Here is a 13,265-nt window from a genome sequence, read left to right on the forward strand (position 1 = left end):
TGGCTTTCAGATATTTAGATTGTTCCTTATAGAAAATTCTTATTCAAATATTTCTGGTTTTTATCATAATACTTTAGTTCAGAAACTGAAGCCAAATCGATTGTTTCATTTTGTATTATGTATGTTTGTTTGGGAAGTATAATTTAGCGAAGTGTAATTGAAGCAATTTGTAGTGAAATCATTAGCAACACCACCACCAATTTAAAGATGAAAGGAGTACCAAATAGTTAGATATAGATATATTAGGAGTTCGTTATAATCTAAGTCCCTTGTGATCTTACTAAAATTATTTTAGTATATATAGTGAGCCATTTTCTAATAATCATCGCATGTTTCCTTCAGCATAGCTTATTGCACTACCAGAAACTTTATGAAACATTATCAAACTATGCTATTAAATAAATTTTAATATCCACAGATATAATTGCGAATATAGAGATATTAAATTTGAATTTGTTGAGATTATACAAATATGTTTAATTGTCAATTTAAAGTTCTATATTTACAGTAACTTCCAAAACTGTTGCAACACTCTTTAAAACTGAATAACTGCTTAAAAATAGGATCGAACGGTTTGAATATTTTTGATAAGTTAGGAGGATTAGTTTACTAGATGATGTATAAAAGAAGTTTTAAAAAAATTGCAATTGGTTGGAATCGCCAAGAAAGAAAGTAAAGATCGCCTTTCCCAACATTTTTTCTTGGATTTGTAATGAAACTTTAAACAACATATTTCGAACATTTCTGTCAGTTATACATATATGTATATGCCGAAAATTTTATTGAAATTGGTTAACGCGGAAACAAGCGACAGACACCGAAAGACGTAAATGCCATGAAAACTGTGTTTTGCCATCATTAAACGTTTGTAACTCATAGCAAAGTTAACCGATTTCGATGAAATTTTCAGCATGTATATAACTGATATAAATGTCTAAAATGTATTGTTTAAATTTTCATTACTAGCCCAGACAAAGAAGTTGCGGAAAATATAATCTTTACTTTCTTTTTTGGCGATTCCGACCGGTTGTATTTTCAAAAATTTTTTTATACGTGGTCTAGTAAAATAATCTTCCTAATTTCTAAAAACAATCCAAATCATTTGGTCTAATTTTAAAAAAAGTTATTCAGTCTCAATGGGTATGGTAATTTTGAATGCCACTGGAATTTCATACATTCAGTTTTATCGTATTCAGTCATAATTATATCATGCTATTATTTCTTATTATTCAAGCCTATAAATATCAGTTAATTAAAGTTATCTGACAATTTAACGATGTTCCACGTTTTTAAACCGAAGTAATAGTAGAGTTATATCAAATATAACAACAGGAAGTATTTTTACGAGCAATGAAATACAAATAATTAAATGAAATAATCGAAATTAAATTAAATATTAATTAAATATTAAATATTAAATAATCGAAATACAAATAATTAAATGAAAGTTCGAAAACAGTTGAATATGTGCATTAGTACTAAATTGTTAAAAAAATTTACATGTATTGAATAGAAGGAATATATTGGGAAATAAAATATGGAAGCACAGCGGTATTTTAAGTTGAAAAGTTGAAACTTTAGAATTAGGTATTAATACATTAACAAAATATATAATCTAATTTAAATGTAACAACAAATGCTATTTAAAATTAAATGAAAAAACAAAAAAGGAAACAAAAGATATATATTTCTATATTGCATAAATTGACATATAGTGGAAATATCCAGTTTGTGCAAACCTATAGCATAAAACAACAAGCAAGTAGAAACATCCAGTTTGCTCAAGTTCCTATAATTCACGAGCGGAGTCAATAGGCTGATCACGTACCGGTTTATTTGATTTAAACATTGATATTATCGAATCGAAACTATCTCTTGAATGCCCTTGTTCAAAAGTGTTAGGTCATCTCGTATTTTTAATAAAATGTTGGTATTTGGTATAGATCATAAATTTTCAATTACAAGCGTGTTTTAATAAAATCATTATGTATATTAGTAGTGTATAATTTCGTCACTGTATAAATACTATTTCTTGATGTCTTTATTATATATTTAATTTTTTCCAATTTTGAGCTAATATAATAACTGTTTTACAACTTTTAAGCGATGATGTACAACGTCCCTCGATAACAAGATTTGAACATTAAAGAATTAATAAAAAATCAGTGCGAATATCAGTTTAGAACAACTTTTCATGCGAATTGAGTTATGTTTAATAGTCAACAAAATATTATTATATTTCTTCCACTAATTACTTGTTTGTAATTACTTTGTCTTATTTAAGCTGTCTAGCAATTACTTTTTTTCATTTATTTAAATCACGAACTATTATTGATCGATGGACAAGTTATCTTAATTAAGAGACAATTACTTTTCAGAAGCTGAGCAAATTTTTTCATAGAACACTTCATCCCGTCAAACTCTAAACTTCCCACTATACGTATATTCTTCCCTGTAAATCAAATCTCTTCCATTAACGAAAAGGATAGTGCCCAATCCTATTTAAACGATGTGCTAAGAGAACAGTATACATAGATGAAGCTACTTGGGGGGAAGAAAGTGCGTGAACGCTGCATTGACGTGTGTGCGTCCGGAAGAAGAGGAGAAGCTTTAAAAATACACTTCGTGGTGAGCTGCGGTGAACGAGCTATCGCTATATATGGGTGCTCATTATAAACGTTGCTCGTTTACCTTGACTAGTAATCACTCGCGAGGGTGGCGCATGGCGGTTGTAGTGGTACGTGGTGATGGTTGTTGTAGTGGTGGGCGGTGGTTGCGTGGAGGGTGAGGGCGATAATGGTGGACTATATATGTATGTATATATAGGAAGTAATTGTTTGATAATCTTAAAGGGAAGGGTTGGAAAAGTATCCAGCGCGATGGGCCGCCGAGAGACCGAAGGAATAAGGATGATCGGTGCCGCGGCGAGCTGTCAAGTCGCGGCGCCCCAGGTGCTGGTCGGGGAAGGGCAGTGCCAGTAGCGTATACCAACGCGAGGGCATCCCGGTATCACCCCTTCCAAGGCCACCACTACCGCCACCCCTCAACGCACCAACCCCACCAAGCCCCCTGCGGCGCCTTCCTCTGACGCTGCCACTGCCGCTAGCCACCGCAACGCAAATGGGCTCAGTGTTAATTGTTATTTCTTGATCGTTACCTAGTTTCCTCCGATCAATCTTTTCCTTTCTTTTTCTTTTATTTTTTCCACTTCTTAAAATTATTTCTTTTTGCGGACCTTACTATTTCTTTTTTAACCCTTTGCGATCGTATTCAGCTGAGATATGGGCACCGTGCTAGTTGGAATTAATTTTCATCGAACCGATGCTAGTAATTAAATTGCGGATTTTTATGCATTTTCATTTTATGCAAATTCGAGGGCGTAAAATGTATAGAATATGCGAAATAATGTGAGAAAATATATAAAATAATCCAAATACTGTGCTCATTATAACACTCAATAATGAAACAAATATCTATCTTGATTTTACTTCTTTTTAATTATATTGACATATGTAAAAAATATATGCAAAATATGAATTTGCATAAAAATCCGCAGTTTACTAATAATATAACGGCACGAAATATCCAACGAACCAAAATGAAATTATCGCTATTTTCGATTTCACGATATATATGTATATATTATGTCATTCATTTTTCTTTTTGCTATTTTGGAGCATCCTTTATCAAATAATTCAAGATAAAAAAATATTCAATTGCATTAATTTGCAAAATCCTATTAAGATATATCTTCGAAGTGAAATATGTTGAGAATAAACATACGACCACAAAGGGTTAATGCTGATAATTTTTCTCTTCCCGTGAATGATCGTTTTATTGGTTGGATTAACCCTTTCGTTGCTGAGATAATTTTTAAATGTAAATCTTCATCCGTTAATGTATGTAATAATTGAATTTTCATGGCAAATATATTGTTAAACAAAAGTGAGTATTTTAGACACTATACACTGCGTCCCATAACTAAAAAACCATTCTAAACTCTTCAATTCTTATACAAATAAATTAGAATTATATTCGAAAGTTCAAAATCGAACAATTAAGCTTATTGAAATATGATATTATGACGAAATATAAAAATTATAATACAACATATAAAAATTGAAAGTTTTTGGATGGTTTTATAATTATGGGACGCAGTGTATAAATAGATTTGTTAACTTTTTATATTATACAATGTAAATATTGAGGTAAATGTTTTATACTTTAAAGTTTGTAATTTTCGATGTTATAGTTAATTACAATTTTTTCATATGTATATCGTGTATAAAATAAGTAATTAACAGCAATGAAAGGATTAGTTTGAATCTTCTATGTAGACAAGTTTGTCTACTTTTAAATTTCTAACCCTTTCGTCACGAAAAATAATCTACAATAATTTGTTCTCTTGAGGAAAAAAGAATATTGTACTCAATCTCATTAATAAATTATCTTTGATGTAATGAAAGATGCTGAGAACTTTTTAAAGTATTATGCTTTTTGAAAAGAATAGATCATGTTAGTAATATCAATTTTAAAGAATTGTAATGAATATAATTAGGAACATGTATGGTTTGATTAACAAACATGGACTTTCAATTTAGAAAGTGTTAATCACCTGCGAAAGGGTCGATCATTTTGCTATTTTTTATAATTGTATTCTCTTATAACAAAAATTTAAGAAAATCTTGTTCTACATTTTCTAACACAAAAATTATATGTATGTCTTATGTCAATTTTTTAGTCAAACAGAATGATTCATATTTTGATAAAAGATGCAATAGAACCTCTCATTTTAATTTCTGTTAAGAATTCGTGTTAAATCATTCTATAAGGTACATAATCTTTTTATAATGTAGCTTTTGTTCTTCCTCTTTTTTTCAAAATCAGATTACTTTATATGAATTCAATGATAATATAACGTTCTATATTATAATGTTATGTAGATTCGAAATTTCAATGATTTCAGTGTCTACAAAAACTAACGTTTGGACTAAAACTCCGTTCAAAAAGAAATTGCGATTCCTACGTCTCTAAAACGTATGAAACCAAGAGAAAAAATATATTGCGTTTCTACGAATTCCAAAATGTCCAGTCTTTCGAATAATAAAGATTCTACAATATTTCTTTTATCGACCAAAACCTGGAGTGTAGTTCGTTGTAAACTTTTAAGTTGCATCCAAAATAATTGACAATGCACATCATAAAAGCGTATTTTAGATATGGATGGAAGTTTTCCAGAAGATATCTTGGTCTAGTAATGTTGTATTTTTTCACTTAAAATGCAATGTTTTACAGTATGCTGCATAGAAACAACATTTATAATATTACCAGTCGACAATATTAAAAACAGAAATATAATCGAAATTAAGAGGGCTTGGAGGTTATTGATTTTTACACGTTTTCTTCTGCAAACACTGTTTACGTAACAACTCTTTGTTACACTAATTATAATGCCCGGAATGAATTACAAAATTACAATATTTCGAGAGAGCTACGAAACGCGAGTTTAGATAAGAAGAGAATAGGCAAGAAGACAGATGAAAGAATAAAGAAAGTTTAAACAAATGTAGAGTAAGCGATACAATATACACACGTAGGGTCAAAGAGCGAATGTATTGTATGTATATAGAAGCTATAGTTATGCATAGTCTGTCCAAGAAATAATGCCTGTTAGAGAAGTCGAAGGCAATACAATTTTTAAATTGCAGATAGCGAGAGAACGAGATGATTACCAATATAACATGTTTCACGACACAAGAATCTAAAAGTCAAAATGGGAACAATGTAACATGCATCTACGCTACGCATTACATATTTGAATATTTACGGTAATTGATAGTGTATGGTAATGACGAGAAAACCAGTCTTTTAAAAAAGTAGGTTGCCATCGAGCCATTAGAGAATTAGTAAGAAATTTCCTCCTTGTAATAGAGTAATACGATAAAAGGAAGTAATATATATATGAGAGTAATTTTATTAGCTTCCACCATTTATATCTTAAAATTTCTATTCATTTAAAGTGGTACGTTAGGGATTAAATTTCATTTGTAAAATTTGTTTAATTCCCATAACTGATAATATGTGAAAATATCAGGTTATTTCTAATTGTAGAAAGTTCAATTGTAGATATTAGAAATTAAACGAAATTAAACAAATCCCAAAGATTAAAAAAAATGTATTTTGCTACGAAATAAACTTTTTCAGTATTTAAAAGTTTCAAATCAAGTTCTATGCATGCAGATTTTTCCATTTAATTTTCCAATTAATGCAATGCAAAATATTTAAATTTCTTTCCTAATTTTAAAATTCAATGATTGGAAATTGAATGTTAATTTCTATGAAACATTCAAATTTCCATTTAAACAGCCACAAATTATTTCGTTTCAAAATATAGAATTGAAATTACTAAACGACCAAGAACCATATTAACTCGTCACTTACATGTCTTCTTCTCTATCTTTACTCATAAAAAAATAATCTCTCTAGAAAATAATCCTCAAATTGCTCTCAGCAACGAACGAGAAACGAATAAACAACGCGCTAAAAAACGAGCAAAACGTAACAAAGAAATAAAAACAAAGATAAATATAATCTGACATCACAAAACAGGCGTTACTTTTGGTGCAACCAAATCACAGAAATCAAAAGAACCGACAGCAACTCGATAATGCCATCGTTCTACACGCGATTCGCGGATTTAGGTGAGTGATTTGCTTTTACCTGCGTATGAGTATTACAGCGGTGGTGATTACAGCAGCAAGGAATACGAAACCACCGAAGACACCCAAGGCGATCACCGCGCCTAGATTTAATTTTGCTTGATGAGTGTTACTCGACTGGTCGGCGTTGTCCACCCTGAAAGGTCCAGAAGGTTCAGGAACACCAGTTCCAATGCCGGCCTGAGCATTGTCCACTCCACTGCCAGAAATTTCGTTGTCCTGAGGATGATCGTTGGTGTCGTCGTTCAGAGGTGGCGACGGAGGCGGTGCTGGTCTCTGAAGACCAATATTTGGTTTCCTTGCGATGGTTTCCCGAACCGTCGCGGGTAATTCGGCGGTGCTAGCCACTCTTCGTGGTGGCACAGAGGTGGTTGTGGTTGTGGTCGTCGAGATTGTTGTGGTTCGAACTCGAGGTGGTAAGAACGTGTGTCGGGTTCTGCTGGTCGTTGGTCGCACGGTTGTTCGGGAAGACACGGTCACAGTAGTACGTGGTTCTTCTGTAATAAAGGAATTTTGGAGACGTTGGTTCTGTAATTTTCTGTTAAAGAAAATCTAATGGTTATTATTATTATGTATGATATTATCATAATCCCTTAGGAATATGTTGATTCCCAGTTAACTCGCTTCCGATTACATGTAAAATTTCTTTTATCCTAAGTTATCTTAGGCCTCCTGTATTGGTTTAAATTAAATGAGCCTTTTTGTAATTCTAATTATGATATATTAGCGAACGTATTAACATAGCTTTAAATTGATAATGAAAAAATTGAGTACATTTTTGATTAAATTTTGTAGAGTAAGTCAGTCTTTAAGGAGTTAATACGACAAAAGATTATTGTTTACAATCTCAACAAAAAATTAAATGTAAATGATAATCTACATATATCGTTATTGAAATTACTGAAATTAATTATTGAAATTATTGCAACTACAGTTATTGCAGATATATTATAATATAGATTTCATACGAATTATATGTAATTTAGCTTAAAACAATATTGTAATAATATACATACATACATATATGTATTATACTATTTTTATATACACACATATATATAACAGTCAAGTATAGACACAATAGTTAAATAGAATTTGGTTGAAAATAATACTGTTGTAGATCAAAATTCATTTTGAAATTTATACAGGGTGATTGGTAACAACTGGTGGTACAAGCGGAAAGGGGATAATTCTACGCGAAAAAACAAGTCGAAAATATAGAATAAAAATTTTTCGTTTGAGGCTTTGTTTTCGAGAAAATCGACTTAGAAGGTGTTCATAGAAATTTAATTAGAAGGGCAGAAGTATGTGTTCGGCAGAATGGGCAACATTTTCAGCAATTTTTGTAATAATAAACTTTATGATTACTTCGTATTATTTCATTATGTATTCCTAATTTTCCGTTACGGCAAAAACAAACTTAAACTGTGATAATATCCATCGAGACAACGATCTACAGTGAGATCCGTTATAACGAGACGTGATAAAGTGTACGCGTACCGAGCGAAAATTCAAAGTCGATTTTGTCGAAAACAAAGCCTCAAACGAAAAATTTTTATTCTATATTTTCGACTACTTTTTTCACGTAGAATCACCCCCTTTCCGTTTGTACCACCAGTTACCAACTACTCTGTATATGTATATATTAAAACAATTATCGATTATTTATTAATTCTTTGAGTTGCTACGCGCACAAGAGGTATATGCATAAATGAATTTAAGTTCCAAGTATAAAATAAATATCTCATGAATTGGATTGAAAAACAACCTTTGAATATTCTCATATTATATCATTTACATTAATAAAGATTCAATAATTAATTATGAAATTAAATTATCCTCGTATTCGAAGATCGCAAACACTAGCACGATAAATGACTTGCTTTTCTAAAGAAATAATTAAATTTGTATTTATTCCATAAAAATAATTAAATCACATACCCGTACAAGTGGGTGCGACATGATCATATAAGCCAGTGGGCAAGCATAATATTTGTCGGAAGCCAGAAAGTCTGTAACCCTTCTCGCAAGTGTACGTAACGATACTGCCTACGAGAAGACTTCGACTGAAGTTCGTTTTCGATGGTACTGTCTCGGTTTCGTCGATTTCATCGATTTGAATATAACTATGTGGAACAGGAGCAGGAGGATCACACAAAATTGGCTCGCAACGTGGTGGCGGTCCATTCCAGCGTTCATCGATATCGCATGTCAGTCTTGCACGACCTGTAATCGGAACAAATTGTTTCTTCTGCAAATTACTAATTCATTATAATTTATTAATAAGCTATAAACAATGTCTATGTAGTGTTAAACTAAAAATGTAAAATCTATTTATACAAGTTATACATATTCTTCTATATTATTTTTTATAAAATATTTTGGCTTTAGTACTATATATCGGAATTTTATTAATAAATCTTGTAGCGTTTAATGTGTCATAAAAATCGAAAATATTTTATTTCAATTTCAAATTAGAAATCTTAGATTATTCGCAGCACGGAGAGAAAAAAGGAAAAGGTTCAGTGCATTACATTATTACATTATTTATTCATCTTCATGAATAAACACTACATAGTGCAACTGACACAGAAATTTATCAGTTGTGCATCATAAAAATTCTCATATTAAAATCACGCACACATTCGAAGCGCATCTTCAATCAGATTAATTTCAATCTCTACCATAAATCTCTAAAAATTCAGCCTCGCATGATAAACCAATTTGAACGGTTCTAGAATCAGGAACAAAACCAAGCCGCAACAAGAGGATCAAGAAACAATCAGAAGGATGATGTCATCACGATCCAACGCCAACTAATATTCTTACCAATTTCCTTCAAAATGCTCATTGGCCAAGCGTTTCAACACAGGTATCAAAGTATTACCCACAAACGATAGCCATTTATCAAAGAGAAATAATGGCTAACGCCACGATAAATTCTTACCAGTCATCTCGTATCCTTCATCGCAGGAATAAAGCACCTGACTGAGATAACTAACGGTATTGTTGATAAGTGTGTAACCTCCGTGTTTTATGTTCGCTGGATAACCGCACTCGATGCCTGAAACGAGCAGAATGTTGAATTTAACATCGATAGGACGATCGTATATGGTTCACCGAGTGGCCTCTGTATCTAATTCTTGTTCTCTTACTTTTGCACACCGGTGGAAACTCGTTGTAGAAGCCAGTATCGAGACATGTACGAGTCGACGGTCCTATAAGAAGGCTGCCGGCGTTACAAGTGTAATCCACCGTCGCGCCAACTTCATACGCGCTTCCGGAATTCCGATCTGTCGTTGTGGTCACCGTCATCGTGGAATTCGGAGGCTGTTCTGGTCGACCACACGCTCGTGGTTCTAAGAGCAAACAAAGAATTCCTTGGTTTTACTTGTTGTCTCACATTGTTTGTTAGAAGAAAGTGACCAATTATGGAATAGTATTTATCTAATATAGAATAGAGACATTTATAAAAATCTGATAAATAAATTACACGAATCAAATCTGACAGATGATTTATCTGTCAAACGTCAATAGGATCTCTCACTGCCTCACCTTGGCACCGTTTATTTTTCCAATAACTTTTCTCGCGATACTCTGGTGGAGAAAAATAGCGCGGACATTGTGCAAATGACGAAAGTATTGGTCTAGAGTTTGATACTTGGGTATGTAATTTTTCAAAAATTTTATAAGCAAAGTGTCTTAATTAATAAGGAGAATAATTAATAAAAATAATTGAGTACCTATTACTTATTAGATATAATTTTTAATGTTTTTTAATGTTAGTTCAATATTGAAGATTGCTCGTAACGTTAGGAATATGAGACTGCTCTTAAATTGAATGTAAATATATGATTGAAATTGAAACCCATAAAAATCTTTTATTTCTTGTGACTGATTTTTTATGAGTAACATTTAAAAAACAAGATGATATTCCATACATTTGGTTACTTTCCTCTACTATCTTTTTCAGAATGGAGAAATAAGATCTTCATTTTTTTATACATAAGCCTGTTAGCAACCATATTGATCAATTCCATAAATTCCAAAATACAAAAAGTTGATGATGATATAAACATTATTTTTTAAATCTACCACAGAATTTACTATCATTAGTGTCATCTTTTTGCGATAAATAAACTGATGGGAGGAAATCATTCGTGTCTTAAGAATTGAACGTTAATCGTGTACTTGTGTAATAAAATTGAGAAATGAACAATAAGCCAAGTTGTTCAGTTTAGCTTTTGAGAGGCTTACATAATATTTTTCACCTTTTATTTAATATCTTTTTATTCTTTACGCATTGCTAAAAAAATTAATGGATCGACTATACTATTGCACCAATCAAGTAAATAAAAGCGAAAAAGTTTTATAAATTTAATATATCAATTCTAAAAATTCTAAAAATATTCTAAAAATTGATCTTAAATGGTAGTTAAAAAACAATGTACAAACACAAGAAGTAAATATAAAAGACAAAGTGATGTGAGAAAAGGTCCTCTAATTGTTTTGTGCGATATGTCATCATGTAGGTATTAAGATGTCTAAAAAGAATTAAGTAAGTTATATGTTTCTATAGTAATGAAGATGACATTTATATAACCATTGTGTAATTCGATAGTAATGAGAAAATACTTGGTACTCACGGTGTTGACAGATGAAATTTAATCGAGCTGTGCAAGGGGTATCAGACCAAAGCCATCCTCTACTACCATCATATCGAGCGCAGTCTTCTTCGCTGCCTTGAGGTAGACTCCAGAAAGAAACAGAAACTTCGTCGCCGCTTCCTGTCCACCTCCAAACCGTACGATCCTTTTGATCTCTTACTGCACCCATCCAGTATTGACTCGAAGTATCACTCCTGAATAAAGATAAGGTATATCTTTTTAGAAATGTTTGTTGAAAACACACTTATTATTACACACTTATTACGTTTTATTATTATGGAATATCTTTTCAAATACCTACGAAGATCCTTCGCAAGTAGTTAAATAAGCGACACCCGAATATGGGTTACGGGGCCCGACCAAAAACTTTGCTGACACCCGAATACGGGTGTCGTGGTAGTCAACGTGTTAAGGTACAAGAGATGTATTTTTGAATTCTATATTAAAGAGGAAGAATAGAAACGAAAGTTTTCACTCTAATATTACTTGTATTTATGAATACGAATTATCCTATTTTTACACTCGCCACTATAAGCAATTTACGTAAGAAGGTAGGTTTAGTTTATTTCATGGTAGTAATAGAAAAGAACAAAATTACGCTCTATAAGACCGTAATAAAACCTGTCTGGACCTATGGAATCCAACTATGGGGAACAGCAAGTAATTCCAACATCGAAATACTCCAACGCTTCCAATCGAAAACGCTAAGAACCCTAATAAATGCACCCTGGTATGTTATCAACGAAACAATCCACCGCGACCTCAAGATGCCTACAGTCAAAGATGAAATATACAAGTCCAGAAGCAGAAATAACGCAAGAGTTAACAACCACCACAACCCATTAGTCGCCCAACTACTTGACACGGCGGACCAGATCCGCAGACTAAAAAGAAAATACCCTTTAGATTAAATCCTTAGATCCTACTAGAACCAACAATATAAATTATTATAAACCATGTCATTTTATCACGCCAAATGAAGTTACTGAAAATTCTCAACGAGAATTGATTGTAAATATTCTAACAAATAAAAAAAAAAAGAAGAAAATGGTAGTAATAGAAAAAGTAATTTAATTACAGAGTACAGATAGTACAGTAAAACTGACTTGTTTTAAAGCTAAGGCGTTTATTTTAAAATTTTATTACTACTGTATAGAATAATACCTATACCTTTCCTGTAGCATCTTTATCAAATATTAAATATGAAAATACCATTTTGATGAAAGTTGCCATTACTATTAGATACAATAAATTGTCCATTGTAACGAACTCGATAGAGCAATCTGACTTTGATCAAATTGAACTAGTTATATCTTACAGAAATAAGTTGAAGGCAGATAGCGAAGCGTAGAGGTAGACAATTAATGAATTCGGTACCTGTGCCTCCTCCATAGTTCCCACGAAATAAATCCTTGTAACGCAGGATTGCTTTCATCCACTAAAGTACCACCTCGTGCACGACAGAATGCCAATGCTTCTCGGAATATCATCGGTTGGCGATTGTAGAATATGTAACATTTTCCATTGTAGGTTGCTGTCGAACCTGGTGGCTGATCTCTAAATTGTGGACATCTCTCAATGGGAAGAGCCTATACAAAAAAGTAATCACGTTTCTCTAAACTATAAAAAAGAGAAACCCTATATAAAGAAGAATATACACATAAGAAAAGAATAATCGGTGTAAAAGTCAATATAAAAACCCTAAAACTCAATTTTTTCTAATAACTCTGATTCGTTTTAATTAGTAGAAAGTATTAAAATACTGATTATATTTACAAAATGAATTACATTATCAAGATATGTATAAGAAATGATACATAAGGTATATATAAAGTGTTTTTTGAAATGTAATATACTTTAAAACCTGATTATCCATTTT

At 31.9% G+C, this 13,265-nt stretch overlaps 1 protein-coding gene across 3 annotated transcripts in view; it reads right to left on the minus strand.

Annotated features, from left to right (window-relative positions):
• Positions 1-13,265, minus strand: part of LOC126917668 (uncharacterized) — a 97,425-nt gene that overhangs the window by 3,452 nt on the left and 80,708 nt on the right. For all 3 annotated transcript variants that reach the window (XM_050724827.1, XM_050724819.1, XM_050724836.1), the window contains 6 exons: positions 12,764-12,975; positions 11,366-11,580; positions 9,875-10,078; positions 9,667-9,783; positions 8,661-8,945; positions 6,721-7,216 (listed from right to left, as the gene is read on the minus strand). In XM_050724827.1, the coding sequence (XP_050580784.1) occupies positions 6,721-7,216; positions 8,661-8,945; positions 9,667-9,783; positions 9,875-10,078; positions 11,366-11,580; positions 12,764-12,975 (1,529 nt within the window). The remainder of the gene's footprint in view (positions 1-6,720; positions 7,217-8,660; positions 8,946-9,666; positions 9,784-9,874; positions 10,079-11,365; positions 11,581-12,763; positions 12,976-13,265) is intronic.

The sequence above is a fragment of the Bombus affinis genome, chromosome 1 (genome assembly GCF_024516045.1).
Source record: "Bombus affinis isolate iyBomAffi1 chromosome 1, iyBomAffi1.2, whole genome shotgun sequence".
Lineage (NCBI taxonomy): Eukaryota > Metazoa > Arthropoda > Insecta > Hymenoptera > Apidae > Bombus > Bombus affinis.